The sequence below is a fragment of the Microcaecilia unicolor genome, chromosome 11 (genome assembly GCF_901765095.1).
Source record: "Microcaecilia unicolor chromosome 11, aMicUni1.1, whole genome shotgun sequence".
Taxonomy (NCBI): domain Eukaryota; kingdom Metazoa; phylum Chordata; class Amphibia; order Gymnophiona; family Siphonopidae; genus Microcaecilia; species Microcaecilia unicolor.
The window spans coordinates 119464052-119480111 of NC_044041.1; the positions used below are offsets into that span (position 1 = coordinate 119464052).

At 47.5% G+C, this 16060-nt stretch overlaps 1 protein-coding gene across 1 annotated transcript in view; it reads left to right on the plus strand.

Moving 5' to 3' along the window:
- Positions 1–7738, plus strand: part of MAP4K2 (mitogen-activated protein kinase kinase kinase kinase 2) — a 108204-nt gene extending 100466 nt beyond the window's left edge. Inside the window, 2 exon segments of the mRNA XM_030217640.1 lie at positions 388–443; positions 3657–7738. Of these exon segments, the coding sequence (XP_030073500.1) occupies positions 388–443; positions 3657–3744 (144 nt within the window). The 3' untranslated portion in view covers positions 3745–7738.
- The last annotated feature ends 8322 nt before the right edge of the window (positions 7739–16060 follow it).

The window sequence follows — 16060 nt, forward strand, 5'->3', positions numbered from 1 at the left end:
ACAGATCGTCTCCCTTCGGGCCTTTCCTCCCTGTGTCCCGCCCTCGTGGAAACCGGAAGTTACATCAGATGAGGGCGGGACACAGGGAGGGAAGGCCAGAAGAGACATGATATGTGACTGCCGCTTTGAATGAAGGGGGCCCGGAGCCGTGGAGGCAGGCAGGTGAGACCGCGGACGGGGGGAGTGACGGGGGGCGGCAGCGGACGGGGGGGGGGGGGGCAGGTGGCAGGGTGGCCTTGCCCTGGGCCCGGCCTAGTCTCTCGGCGGCCCTGCCTAGAACTTTTGTACTGAGGTAGGTTAGAGATCTAATAAAGAAATCGATTAGAAGTTGGAATGCTAGACCCTGCCTCTCCTCACTTTTCACTTTTTTTTTTTTTTTTTGTGCAGGTAACACAGGAAATCACAGATGAATCCAGGGTGTTCCGGGTTCTAGGATCCAACAGGTGAGAGAGCTACCTCTATGCATGTAGCGGTTGAAGTCGTTATGTCATAAAAGCTGTGGCCAGTGCAAGTAACATTACACTGGAGGAATCACATGGCTGTGAGAACCATGCTTCAGAGGCTGCACTTAGTCACAGAGAAAGATTAAATGGAGGGCTGAAGGTCAAACATGGCGAGTGGGTGACAGCAATGGATCAGACCCACACTTTACCCTGCCCTGAGTAATTTCTTAGGGGGAAAACCTACCATATGCATGCATTCTTTTAACTTGCCCTCTCCCCATCCTTCTCATCTTCCTCTCCTAACCCTGGCCTCCAGCATTCATCTTCTCAGCATTTACTCTTCCTCTTCACTCCCCCAGCATGTACACCATCATTGTGACTCAATATCCCTGCTTAGTTTTCATCCCCCTCTTCAGCTTTCTCCATAGTGTTCACCCCCTCACTTGTTATGTTTGCTTAATATCCATTCCTTCCTCATGCCTCCTCTGAAGATCCCCCCCCCCTTGTAACTACTCTCCCCCAAAATTATTACCACCTCATCAGCAATCTCCCCTCCTTGACATATTCTCTTCTTGCATCCCACTGCCAGCATTAGGGCCCCTTTTGCAGCTCTCCACATCACCTATCATTCCCCCTTTCACTTGCCTGGTTACAGGTTATGCTGGGTCTGCTCTAGAGAATGACATGGGGACGGGGAACCGCAGTAACTGCAGGGATGGGGATGGGGACAGAGCTCGCGGGGACAGGGCAGGGACAGATCCCACGGGGATGAGGTGGGAATGGGGACAGATCCCGCGGGGATGGGGACAGAGCCCACAGGGACAAACTTTGTCCCCGTGTCATTTTCTACTTTGAAGCCTGTTAATGAACTGGACTGTTGTTTATGTTTAAGTGATGCCTACAAAGATATTTTGATTTTTTGGGAAAACAAGCAAACTGGCCACAGCTAGCAAAATTTGCTTGGGGGATCCTGTACATCCTGCTACCAGCACATCTTCTAAGAAGACAACTTCTGTTCCAGGAAAGACTGTGGAAGACAGGAGAGCTAGATTGAATCCTGAGATTGTTATTATATTTATCCACAAATTAAAAAACCATAACAGTGCTTCACAGGGCATATTTTTCCCCTCTAGGGCATATAGAACGGGTTGTATTTTATACCCCTGGACATCTTTGAAGACACATCTCTTCAAAAAAGCCTACAAAAAGAACCCTTAACAACTCAATTCACTACCCATCCCACTCAAGTATTAAAATACACCTCTTAACCACCCTATCTAACACCTACTTCTCTACTCCCTCATACATCTTCTGATTATTACTGATTGTATCTAAGATTGTGTCATGACTATGTCATAACAACACTCTGTAAGCCACATTGAGCCTGCAAATAGGTGGGATAATGTGGGGTACAAATGCAATAAATTAATAATAATAATAAATAAGTCATTGGTGAGGCCCCACCTGGAGTATTGTGTTCAGTTTTGGAGGCCGTATCTTGCTAAGGATGTAAAAAAGAATTGAAGCGGTGCAAAGAAAAGCTACGAGAATGGTATGGGATTTGCGTTACAAGACGTATGAGGAGAGACTTGCTGAACTAAACATGTATACTCTGGAGGAAAGGAGAAACGGGTGATATGATACAGACGTCCAAATATTTGAAAGGTATTAATCCGCAAACAAACCTTTTCAGGAGATGTGAAGGCAGTAGAACGAGAGGACATGAAATGAGATTGAAGGGGGGCAGACTCAAGAAAAATGTCAGGAAGTATTTTTTCACAGAGAGAGTAGTGGATGCTTGGAATGCCCTCCCGCGGGAGATGGTGGAAATGAAAACGGTAACTGAATTCAAACATGCGTGGGATAAGCATAAAGGAATCCTGTGCAGAAGGAATGGATCCTCAGGAGCTTAGTCGAGATCGGGAGGCAGCGCTGGTGGTTGGGAGGCGGGGATAGTGCTGGGCAGACTTATACGGTCTGTGCCAGAGCCGGTGGTGGGAGGCAGGGATACTGCTGGGCAGACTTATACGGTCTGTGCCAGAGCCGGTGGTGGGAGGCGGGACTGATGGTTGGGAGGCAGGGATAGTGCTGGGCAGACTTATACGGTCTGTGCCCTGAAGGGCACAGGTACAAATCAAAGTAGGGTATACACAAAAAGTAGCACATATGAGTTGTCTTGTTGGGCAGACTGGATGGACCGTGCAGGTCTTTTTCTGCCATCATCTACTATGTTACTATGAGGCATATTTTCAAAGCACTTAGCCTTCCAAAGTTCCATAGAAACCTATGGAACTTTGGAAGGCTAAGTGCTTTGAAAATATGCCTCTATGTATTTTAACAGTATGAATTAGGATTCCTTGATGTAGTAGAAATCACCTATTGTTGGGGTTGGAAGGGTGGAGGGTGGTGGTGGTAGTAGGGTTTATTATAGCTGCTCATTGTTATTGTTCTCTATTTGTATGCACAACAGCTGCACAGCATATTGTTCCTTTTTATACTTTAATAAAAAGATTTAAATATAAAATCATAAGTGTTCAAGGCTTCTGCAGATGAGGACAGAGCCCACGGGGACGGGGACAGAACCTGCGGGGACAGGGTGGGGATGGAGACAGGGACAGGGTGGGGATGGAGTGGAGACGAACCCACGGGGACAAAGTTTGTCCCCATGTCATTCTCTAGTCTGCTGTCTTCCTTTTTATATCTCTGTGGGGACAGATGGGAGACTGGAGGAAGCGAGAGCTGAGTGTCCTCCACATCGGTAACACTGCAGTCCTGCATGCCAGCTGAATTATCACCCCTAGGGTTTAGCCATCAATGTAATGTTTCACAAAGCTAAATCATTTTGGCAGAAAGTTCTGGTTATAAGAGTTGCTAAGAAACTCCAGGTGATGACAGAGTCCATTCTGGTTTTACTTCTGTGCATAAACGTGTAGTTCCAGTTTCTCTAAGAAGGGAGAATAAGAAGAATCAGAAATTCAGTGATGGAGGGAGAGGTGTTTAAAACCAGAATTGGCTCAGCCTATCCCTGATGGGGAGGAACATTTGCATATGTATCTTGGATGCTTGGATGGCTGAACTGGCATGTTCACCGGTCTTCTATAGCTGAAGATTTGTTGGTGAGGAGAGTACAGAAGAATCTTGATAAAATCAATGTGCATTCTTCATACTGGGTCCAAACCTAATGCCAGTCTTTGACCTTTTGTACTCATGCAGAGATATCATCTTGGAGAGCAGGCCAACGGAGAATCCGGAGGCTCACAGCAACCTGTACATTCTCACGGGCCATGAGAGCAGCTACTGAGCAAAGCATGCATCTAGCAGAAGAATCTGTCCTTGGGCAATCCCCCACTCTCCCTCGAACTCTGTATTGGGAGAAATGGCACTGTGCCTCATGGTGGGCATCTTCTGTCAAACTGAGAAGCCAGATTTGCACTGGTGATGAAAATCCTTCACTACCTAACTGGTTAAGCCAGGGAGGCTGCTGACCTCGAAGATTCAGCCCCAGCCCTGATATGTGCCTGAGACTTGTTTTGTTCTGTTCTGGAAATGCCTTCTCCCACCACTGCTTACAGCCCTCATCTGAGGCTGGTACAGCTGTGCTAATCATACCCAGGGGGCCCAGTGAATGCATTTATACTCTTTACTCTTTCGTGGCTGTTTTAGTTGCCATCTGCACCTGTTTAGCACAATCTGCCACTTGGACAGCATATTAGTTCCCCACCATGTTTACTGGTTGCATGCAGATCATAACATCTGCCTTGTGGCTTAACCATTGTTACCCAGTTCCACTAGGGGTATTATAGGCCAGTCCTGGATTTGAACTTATGTTCCCAAAGCATTGTGGAATTTGTAATTCCCGATTCTACCCATTGAAATCAGTGCTGCAGGTCTCATGCATCAGGATAGCGGCACTGAAAATCCAGGACTGGACTAAAAGATCCCTACTGAAACTGTAAGTTGACAGCTATGGGTTGAAATGTGTGCCTTTATTTTCAGGAACAGCACGTGCCACTATATGGAAAGAGCGAATGTGTATGCAGCTATGGGTTTAAATGTGTGCCTTTATTTTCAGGGACAGAATGTGCCACTATATGGAAAGAGCGCATGTATATATGTTGGGACAGGTAAATCTGTTTGAGAATGCAGCAATTAGCACTGAGCTTGGGTCTCAGTGCATGGAGTTTGTGCCTGTGGTTATGTACTGCTATTCATCCCCTCTGCAGCAATATTAACGTAGTAACATAGTGGATGATGCAGATAAAGACTGATATAGTTCATCCAGTCTCCCCAGGAGGGTTGCCAGGACAGTGCCTGCATGGTTACATTCCCCATGGTTTCTTAGGATAAGCACAACAGTCATTTCACAGCTGTTTTGAGTTGAGGTTCAAAAACACAGCAGCAGAAGTTAAGGATGACACAGTGACTTCCAAACAGGGAGTATAAATCAAAACAGTTTTTATTGAACCAAGCCACGGTGGTGGCAGTGTTTTGATCTTATTCTACCAGTGCGTTGGATGTGCTTTTGTCTACCTTGACTTATTGATACAGCTGTCACCATCTTTTACCTGCACCACAGACACTCCACAGTGTATTGTGACCCCTGAAGCAGGCAGGCACATCTGCCGAAACACGATCCCTGTTCTGGTGCTTGGTTCAGTAAAGACTGTTTTGATTTATACTCCCTGTTTGGAAGTTGTCATCTTCCACGTCTGCTGTTGTGTTTTGGATATGTCGTGGTGGTTCTTCCTGTTCTCCTTTGTGGCTGTTGAGTTGAGGTTCTCCATTCTTGGCTCCCATCCACTTGCCCTTTAGAGATTTAGTGTGTTTATCCCACTCCTTTTTGAATTCCAGAACTGTTTTTGCCTCCACCACCTCCTTTGGGAGGACATTCCAAGCTTCTGCCACTTTCTGTGAAGAAATGTTTCCTGAGGTTGCTTTTGGTTATACCTCCTTGTAGCCTCGTATCAGGACCTCTAGTTCTACAGCTTCCTGTCATTTGAAAAAGGAAGCTAATTGGCTAGTTGAATCTGTGATTTTGATTTGATAGTTGGCAGTCAGTTTTGATTTGACTAGTACCATTAGGTGACCAGGTTGCTGCAGTGACTGTTAGTGGTTGAACAGTTGATCAATTAGTTGATTTGGTAATGGAATAGGAGTATCAAACTGCAATCCCGAAGAGTTACCAACTAGTCAGATTTTCAAGATATTCTACTGTTTCTATTATAAGTAAATGGTTAATGAATATTTATAGATATGACTTGTTTTGTGACCCTTTGGACTGCAGTTGGGCTCTCCTGGAAAGTTGCTGAATAACTGGACAGTTGAGTGGTAATGTTAGTGGAACGTACGATTGTTACAATTGATTGCATGGGTTGCTGGTAGGGATTAACCAATACGTAGTAGGCTGGGATGCACAAATTATTGTAGAGATAGTGAGATGGATGAAAAGTATGAGTTGAGTACACAGCTGATGGGATGGGTAACAGGGTCAGCTGACTACTGAACCATGAGCTTCTCAAGTCTGAACTTATGACCCCACAGTCAAGTTTTTAGGATATCCATGATGAGTGTGCATGCAATAAAGTTCCCTAAATTTCTCTAATACATGTAAATTTATCTCTTGGATACATTCACTGTGGATGTCCTGAAAACCTGCCTGATACAGTTTTGGGAAGGTCTAGGTTAAATCTCCCTACCCGCTACTCATGGTGCTAGCACTTAAGCTAAGAATGTTTTTGCTTACTGAGATTACAATTAAACAGCAAAGGCTACTAGTATTGATATTATCGTAGGATTGTTAGTTTTTGTTTCTAATGTAAAGATGTGTCCAATGGAAAGAAAACTGTGAATCTTTGGTATTTAAATGAAATATGTTTATACATTCTATGTTTTATGAATTACAGCCCTCTGACAGCTCAGTCTGTCTTCTTTAAATAAATGTAAAAAAATACATATATATATATATAAAATTCAGCTGTAGTAGTTTCTAACTCCTAAGTTTAGTTTGGGACCTAGTTGGGTGATATTAAATGCATGAAATCAGGATGATGGCACTATAATAGGCTATATTCACTATAAAGGCCAATGATTATATCCCTAGATAATGTTCTCCCCCCTCAGACCTTGGCAGGAAAGCAGAGTTAACATCCTTGTAATGGCTGTACTCTGTGGACAGCGAGATCTTTCAGACACATGGATGATTGATGTCACACATTGATAAAGCCAACCGGAGTGGATTTCAATAGCACAGAACCCTCTGGAAAGATTTTTGCACATGTGTGGGTATTCCTGCCTACTGTACCCCATCAACTGTAACCTATTCTTTCAGTTCATGATACACTTCAAATCTGGGATGGGAAAGATGGTTTGTGTGGCTGAAATATTCTGCTGTCCATGGAGAACATCAATTACAGGTATGCAACTCTGCTTTCTCCATGGATAACATGGATCTTTGAGTCACACAAGTGAGGCTTCCAGGCTGAGGGTGCATAGAATATCTTTAATCAGACTACGATGACATAGAATTAGTCTTGCAACCCTGTGCCCTGTGGTGGCGATGGAGAGTTGAACAGTATTTTTTTTTAATTATAGGATTTCAAAATATACAAAAATAATAAACTTTGTACAGAAAAAGATCCAAAGATAAGGAAACATAATAATAGGAAAAGAAACAAAAACATTCTTAGGTATCAATAGTCCACAAACTTGGGGGGACATAACCACACTATCATGAGAAGCTGCATAAAAGCAGTGGTACAAAAGAAAGAGCAGGATCCACTGCACTTATTCTTCCGTCCTTACGTATCTGGATTAACCAAAAGTCACTCTTCCATTCAAAAAGGCACACAACTGAAATGGATTAAAGATATATTATTCAAACTCCAGTACATTTGCATAGAAATCTCAATTTAAATCTTACTTCCAGAGTTAGAACTTTCTGTCACATAGATAGAAGCAAAAAGTTTCTATCTTGAGTCCAATGAAAATCGATAGGAAATAACTGTATTCTCTCTCCCATTTATATAATTTAGACTGTTTATAACAAAGTCACAATAATGTTTCCTTATCTTGTAAAATGACAAAAGAAACCAGAAGTGTAGCTCCATAAGATATCTCTGCCTCAGAAGTCTCCAAAATAGTAGACACATCCAAATCCAAGTCACCTGGTCCAAAGAGCTTTCCTCCAGGAATCATTTGTCTAGAAGTAGTTGGTAAAAAAAAAAAAAAAAATTTTGAAGAGGAGGTAAACCAGAGTCTGAATAATGAAAAACCTCTTAAGAATTTAAAGAAAACTTCACAAGAAGGGCTAAAGTTTATCAAAGGCAAATTCAAGAGTCTCAAGTTCAGTGATTTAACCCCATTTTCAAGATTTTCAATTTTATGAGTTCACATTTGATTGTCTTGCAACACTTTATTCTCCACCTCCTTAGCTCCAGTAATAAGACCACCAAAGCTGCATAGACTTTATGGAGTTACTCAGCTGCAGTCCAGATTCCAAAGTTATCTCCAGTGGTCTTACAGGTGGAAATAATAACTCAGAAATTCTCCCCAGATCCTCTACATAAGTGCCTAATATTGCTTCTATGTGAGGAGTCTAAAGGTAGGATCAGTGTGGAATTTGACCTGTAGGTGACCTCTATCTAAAAGCAGATATAGCTTAGCCCAGCTCTTGCAGAGACTCTGGAGGTCAGCACCTTTACAAAAGACAGAGAAAAACAGAAGGCAGCTTCTACTGTGGTTAATGACATTTGGAGACTGAAAAAAACAGGATAGGGACTGGAAAGTTACAAAGAAGATGCATCACATGAGGAGTCAAGGGCCCTGACTGTGAGTCATGTGCTGTTTAACCATATACTCTTTAGTCATGTGCTGTTCAGATATGGACTATAAAAATACCTGAGAGACCCCTATTCAGTGGAGTCATCCACGGACACGCATGAGGTTTGTTCCCAAGCAAAATCTTCTAGGAAATTGCTGAAAAGGATTCCCCAGCTGAAGTTGGCCTAGAATGAAGCCAGGCTTGGTGATGTATATTTTATCTACTAATGAATGTCTGTATTACTTTTATAATTGCTGTGCGTCTGTCATTTGTGAGTCTGTGAATTTTCTTGCTCTTATACATTTGGGATTCAAACAGACCTAATACATTCTGACTGAGTAATCAACACCACTGGATCCTCTGTTGTTATTCAAATACCAGCTTCCAGGGTAGAAACTACTGCTGGAACTTCACGCTGAGGGCCATCCCTCCATCACTGACAGAGGATTCTTAATCTCTTGCTCCCTTGCCTGCATAGGGGAGGAGGAAACCCTCAGTTTCTCCTTACACTTTTTGGCATGGAGTAAGGCAAAAAGGAAAAAGATACCTATAAAAAAAAAATGTAAGAGTTGCCTTGCAAGCATCCTACTCATGTACCATCTTGGCCACAACATCCCCACCCGAGTTGAGTTTTAAGAGTTCACACTGCCTATCCAAAAACTGTGTTTGATTTGGAAAGCTGGTCCAGACAGAATGTTTTGCAAATATGTCTACATATATCCTGAATTGAGGCTCACTATATCGAATTCACACAGTACGCTGTAATCTTGATTCCTGGTTGACAACCAGTCTCTACTTAGCAGAAGGCTATGAAGTCCGAAATCCACGTGGATAAGACTCTTTTAGTGACATTTCTAGCCATATGATAGAAAAAACTGAGAAGACCTGAGAAGGCAGAAGTTGATCTACCTATCTAAGTAACATTGTAATATTCTTTTACAATCCAGGGTGTGCAAATGAGAGTCATGTTCATTGACATGTGGAGGTGGGCAGAAAACCAGGAGGGACTATTGGTTGATTTATGTCATCATCAAGATACCACCTTGAGTAAGAACATTGGATGTGTATGGAATAAAACATCATTCAATATCTGCGTGTATGGAGGATAATACAAAAGAACTTGGATCTCACTCTGTGAGTAGAAGTGATTGTTAGCAAGAATAGTGTCTTCCAAGTAGAGAACTTCAAAGAGACAATGCTCAGTGGTTCAGATGAAGCAAATTGAGGCGCTGGTGATGTACTGATAGCTACAAGTTAATGAGACCTTTCAAGAATCATGCGATGTGCTTGGTAGGGGCTCATCATTAATAAAGTCATGGTACACCAACAAAGCTGCTAGATGCATTTGGACTCAGAATGTAGACAGGCCTGAGTCTGATAGATGGAGGAGGTTCTCCAGAACTATAGGTATTGCACACTCGTATGGGTCATGTGCATGAGGGGCACACTGGTGTTCAAATAGCTGCCAGGAGAACTCATAACACTCCATCTGAGAGCTAATAATCATCAATACCTCTGCTTTCAATAGCCAGACTGTTAGAGCGAGTGACTGCAGATCTGGATACACTACAGTTCTGTGGCCCTGTGTTAGGAGATCTGTTTGTTTCAGGAGCAAACTTGAAGGTTGTTGGGATAACTTGTTTAGATATGGGTGCTAAATTTGTTTCAGCTAATTGGGTACAATTAGTATTATCTTTGCTCCATTGCTTTTCACTTTTGTATGGTTTTGGAAATGAGCAGGATTGAGGGAAAAACATGAGACCTGGTTTCCATGATATCATGAATGCATCCAGAGCTATTCTGTAAAGAGATGGGATTTGGAGCAAAACAGGTGAACCTCTTGTGGTATATTGCAAACAAGACTATTGCTGGTGTTCCCCATTTCTGAGAAATGTTCCAAGTAGCTGTATTCTTTAGCAACCATTCGTGCAGATGCCCTGGTAAACAAGTTGCTATAAGAACTGTGTTTAACTGAACCACTAGTCTCCAATCTATATAGCTTCTCAACAGAATTTTAGGGATCTCATGCCCCTCTGTTTATTGTTATAAAACATTGCAACTTGATTGTTTGTTTGAATTTGAACTGTTATATATATCCACTTGCGCTTGAGCATTCGAACAGCGTAATGGATTGCTCTGAGTTCCAGTAAATATATGTGGCATGTCACTCCCTTCTTCAACTGATGCCCTTGTGTTTTCTGTTGATCTAGATGAGCTCCTCAACCTGACTTGGATTAGTCTGTCATGAGAATTGTGCTTCCATATCATCATGCTGATCAATCCATAGACTGGTGGGTTGTGTCCATCTACCAGCAGGTGGAGATAGAGAGCAATCCTTTTGCCTCCCTATATGTGGTCATGTGCTGCCGGAAACACCTCAGTATGTTCTCTATCTCAGCAGGTGGTGGTCACACACAGCAGCAGCTCTGGCTAGGCCTCCAAGCCTAATTTTTAGGTTTTGTTGAGTGCCTGGGGTTGAGGGCTCTTCTTGAGCAAGTGCAAACCTGGTGGCGCCAGGTCCCTCCTTTTCTCCCCCCTCCCGCTGGCTCCGTTAAAAAAAAAAAAAAAAAATTTTGGACGTCCTTAAGGGCGTTTATTTCGACGTTTATTTAAACGTTTATTGCAGCTACTCACTGGGACACCAGGTCGTTACAGCTCGGACCGAGAAGCAGGTAATTTTACCTTTTTATAGCGGGCAGGGGGTTCCCCGATTGATCTCCACGTGGCCTATGGCGTCGGAGGGCGAGGGCGCGAAGAATCGCTCCCCGGACCGCATGTGCGCTTCTAGCGGGGATGCGGGGGTTTTAGTCTGATTCGCCCTTGTTGGGTGGTCAGTTGGAGGCCGGTCAGTGTCCCGGGCCTTCCTCCGGCGCGGCGGTTTTCCCGCCATAAACGCCCATCCCCCCCCCCCGCTGCTCGCCTCCGCCATCTTGGCCGGCCACTCTGCTCGGACGGCTTCTTCTTGGGACCCGCCCTTGAGCTGGGAGACGTTCATGCCATGGCCGCCCTTGATTTGGGCGACGGCAAAAAAGCGGCTAAAGTTTAAGCGCCGTTCTTCCGCGCAGCTCCTTCGCGGAGTGTCCGCGCCGGACGCCATCTTGGAATGCGCAGCATGTTGCTCCCCCGCTCTTGCGAGCGCCGGTTGAGGGTGCGGTCTAGGGCTGTGGCCAGGCCTGCTGAAAATACACAGTCTGGGGGGTTTCTCCCCCGAGTTTATTTTGCTGCTGCATCAGGCCTTCCTTATGCAAAACGCTATGTAGATGAGGGCAGCGTATCTGAGTTCTCCCAACGGTCCTTTGGGGATTCCTTGGAGGAGACGGATTCCCGCTCGGATGGAGCGGATGACCCCTCTGCAGCGCGGATCTTTCGCTCAGAGGATTTGCCCAACCTGTTACTGCAGGCCATGAGCATTTTGAAGATTTCCTCGCCAGAGGACGTCTCTCCCTCAGCCCCTGTTGGCTCTGCCATTATGCTGGGGACGAAGCGCCCGCCTAGAACCTTCCACGTGCATGATGCCATGCACACCTTAATTTCGGCTCAATGGGATGTCCCGGAAGCGAGCCTCAAAGTGGCTAGGGCTATGTCCCGCCTCTATCCTTTGCCTGAAAGTGAACGTGAGGCCTTTATTTGGCCTACCGTGGATTCTTTAATCACTGCGGTGACTAAGAAAACAGCGTTGCCGGTGGAAGGTGGCACGGCCCTAAAGGACGCCCAAGACAGATTGGAAGCGGCTTTAAGGTCGTCCTTCGAGGCGGCTGCCTTAAGTTTGCAGGCCTCAGTTTGCGGCTCCTATGTGGCCAGGGCGTGCCTGACGATTGTGCAGCGGGCTTCCCCCTCGGATCCTTCCTTGAGGGCTGATTGGCCGGCCCTGGAATCGGGCTTGGCTTATTTGGCAGACTTATTGTATGATGTCTTGAGAGCCTCGGCTAAAGGTATGGCTCAGACAGTCTCTGCGCGGCGCTGGCTTTGGCTGAAACATTGGTCTGCGGACCACGCCTCTAAGTCCTGCCTGGCTAAGTTGCCTTTTAAAGGCAAGCTGCTCTTTGGGGTCGAGCTGGACAAAATCGTGACCGATCTCGGCACGTCTAAGGGCAAGAGGTTACCAGAGGTCAGGGCTCGGGCCAGTACTCGCCCCGGTATCTCCAGAGGACGGTTTCAAGAAGCCCGTCGGTACCGCCCGGGCAAGTCGGGCTCCTCTGCCCCCTCTTCCTTCAAAAGGAACTTCTCCCCCAAGCAGCATTCCTTTCGCAGAGACCGCCGTCCCGGAGGTACGCCCTCCGGTCCTCCCCCAGGGTCTCGTACCCAATGACGGGGTCCTGGTCCATGGCCCAGTGCAGATTGGAGGACGCCTGTCCTCGTTTCTGGGCGAGTGGACCAAAGTAACTTCAGACGCTTGGGTGCTGGAAGTCATCAGAGACGGCTACAAGCTAGAGTTCTGCCGACCCTTAAGAGACGGGTTTGTACTCTCTCCCTGCAAGTCTCCGGTCAAAGCTGTGGCAGTGCAGCAGACCTTGGACAACCTGATCCGCCTGGGTGCGGTCGTTCCGGTGCCAGAAAATCAGATTGGCAAGGGACATTACTCCATTTACTTTGTGGTACCAAAGAAAGGAGGTTCTGTCCGGCCTATCCTCGACCTCAAAGGGGTCAATCGGGCCTTGAAAGTGCGGCACTTTCGCATGGAGACTTTCCGCTCTGTTATAGCGGCAGTGAAGGCAGGAGAGTTCTTGGCTTCCTTGGACATCAAGGAAGCGTACCTGCATATTCCCATCTGGCCTCCTCATCAACGCTTTCTGCGTTTTGCAGTCCTGGGCCAACACTTCCAGTTCAGAGCCCTCCCTTTCGGGTTGGCTACTGCTCCGCGGACCTTCTCCAAAGTAATGGTGGTCATCGCGGCCTTCCTGCGAAAGGAAGGAGTACAAGTCAATCCTTATCTGGACGACTGGTTGATCCGAGCCCCCTCTTATGCAGAGTGCGGCAAAGCTGTGGACCGGGTGATTGCTCTTTTGAGCTCCCTGGGGTGGATCATCAACTGGGAGAAGAGCCAGCTGCGCCCGACTCAGTCCCTGGAGTATCTGGGAGTTCGATTCGACACCCAGGTGGGCAGAGTGTTCCTGCCAGACAATCAGATTGTCAAGCTTCAGGCTCAGGTGGACCAGTTCCTAGTAGCCTCTCCTCTTCGGGCTTGGGACTATGTGCAGCTGTTGGGCTCTATGACGGCCACGATGGAAGTAGTGCCCTGGGCCAGGGCTCATACGAGACCACTACAACACTCTCTGCTGCAGCGCTGGACTCCGATGTTGTAGGATTATGCTGTGCGCCTTCCCTTGGACCCAGCAGTGCGCAAGGCGCTGAGCTGGTGGATGCAGACAGACAAGTTGTCTGCAGGAATGCCTCTGGTGACCCCGGAGTGGATTGTCGTCACGACGGACGCCTCTTTGTCGGGCTGGGGAGCCCACTGCTTGGGAAGGACAGCGCAGGGGCTCTGGTCTCCTGCAGAGGCAAAGTGGTCTATCAACCTCCTGGAACTCAGAGCCATTCGGTTGGCGCTTTTGGAGTTCATCCCGGTACTGGCGTTGAAGCCAGTACGGGTCCTGTCGGACAATGCCACGGCTGTGGCCTATGTCAACCGCCAGGGAGGTACCAAGAGCGCCCCTCTAGCCAAGGAGGCCATGAATCTATGCCAGTGGGCGGAAGCGAACCTGGAACAGCTGTCAGCGGCCCACATTGCCGGAGTCATGAATGTCAGGCGGACTTTCTCAGTCGCCATACCTTGGAGCCCGGAGAGTGGCAGCTATCTGCTCAGGCGTTCTTGGACATCACGAAGCGCTGGGGCCAGCCGAGCCTAGATCTGATGGCGTCATCGGCCAATTGCCAAGTGCCGCGCTTTTTCAGCAGAGGACGGGACCCTCGATCCCTGGGAGTAGATGCTCTTCTCCAACAGTGGCCGACACAAGAGCTTCTCTATGTGTTCCCGCCCTGGCCCATGTTGGGCAGGGTTCTAGACCGGGTGGCAAAGCATCCGGGCCGGATAATCCTGGTGGGTCCGGACTGGCCCAGACGTCCCTGGTATGCGGACTTGATCAGGCTCTCAGTCGACGATCCTCTGCGGCTGCCAGTGGAGCAGGGCCTGTTACATCAGGGTCCCGTGGTGATGGAGGATCCCTCCCCCTTTGGTCTTACGGCCTGGCTATTGAGCGGCAGCGTCTGAGAAAGAAGGGCTTCTCAGACAAGGTCATCGCCACTATGCCAAGAGCGAGGAAGCGCTCTACTTCTACTGCTTACGCCAGGGTTTGGCGTATCTTTGCAGCATGGTGTGAAGCAGGCTCACTTTCTCCCTTCACTGCTCCAATTTCTTCAGTGTTGGCGTTCCTGCAAGAAGGTCTGGAGAAAGGCCTGTCGCTCAGTTCCCTTAAAGTCCAGGTAGCGGCTCTGGCTTGCTTCAGGGGCCGCCTGAAGGGTGCTTCCCTGGCTTTGCAGCCAGATGTGGTGCGCTTTCTCAAGGGAGTTAATCACCTGCGCCCTCCTCTGCACTCAGTGGTGCCTGCGTGGAATCTCAACCTGGTGCTAAGAGCCTTGCAGAAGCCGCCTTTTGAACCTTGTCGAGGGCATCTCTGAAAGACCTGACGTTGAAAGCAGTCTTTTTGGTGGCTATCACTTCAGCCAGAAGAGTTTCCGAGCTCCAGGCGCTCTCATGTAGAGAGCCTTTTCTGCAGTTCACTGAGGCAGGAGTGACTATTCGCACAGTGCCTTCCTTCCTGCCCAAGATTGTTTCTCGCTTCCATGTGAATCAGCAGCTCTGTCTCCCTTCCTTTCGTAGGAGGACTACCCAGAGGAATACTCTGCTCTCAAATATCTGGATGTGAGACGTGTCATCATCAGATACTTGGAAGTGACCAATGATTTCCGGAAATCGGATCATCTGTTTGTCCTGTTTGCAGGTCCTCGTAAGGGTCTGCAGGCTGCTAAGCCTACAGTGGCAAGATGGGTCAAGGAAGCCATTGCAGCGGCTTATGTGGCCGCGGGGAAGGTGCCGCCTATCCAGCTGAAGGCTCACTCCACTAGAGCTCAGGCGGCCTCGATGGCAGAGGCCGGGTCCGTCTCCTTGGAAGAGATTTGCAAGGCAGCAACTTGGGCATCGGCCCATACCTTCTCCAGGCATTACCGCTTGACTGTGGCTGCTCGGGCGGAGGCCCGGTTTGGAGCTTCAGTGTTGCGGTCAGGGATTTCTATGTCCCGCCCTGGGTGAGTACTGCTTCGGTACATCCCACCAGTCTATGGATTGATCAGCATGATGATATGGAAGGTAAAATTATGTATCATACCTGATAATTTTCTTTCCATTAATCATAGCTGATCAATCCATAGCCCCTCCCAGATATCTGTACTGTTTATATTCTGTTTGCATTTCAGGTTCAAGTTTAGTCTTCAGTTCCTGTTCAGGAGGACTTCGTGTTCAAGTTTTTTCAATGAATTCTTCAAGAGTTGAGACGAGTTTGTGTTACAGTGAGCTGCTGCATTCCTCTCCCCTCCGTTTTACGGGGCTGGATTGAGACTTAACTTCTGCCGGCGCTCCCTCCCGCTTCGTGCGGCTGTAGGGCAGCTTTGTACCCCTCCCGCTTCAGCGGTGTTAGGGTCAGTCAGCTCCTCCCGCGGTTGCGGTTGCAGGATAAGCCAGATCCCCCCGCATCGGCGGGTGTGGTGTCCCTCCCCCGCTCCGCGGGGATGAGCTGGACGGATTCCCCTCCCCCACTTGTGTGGGGATGAGCTGGGTTAATTCCCCTCCCCCGTTTCGGCGGTG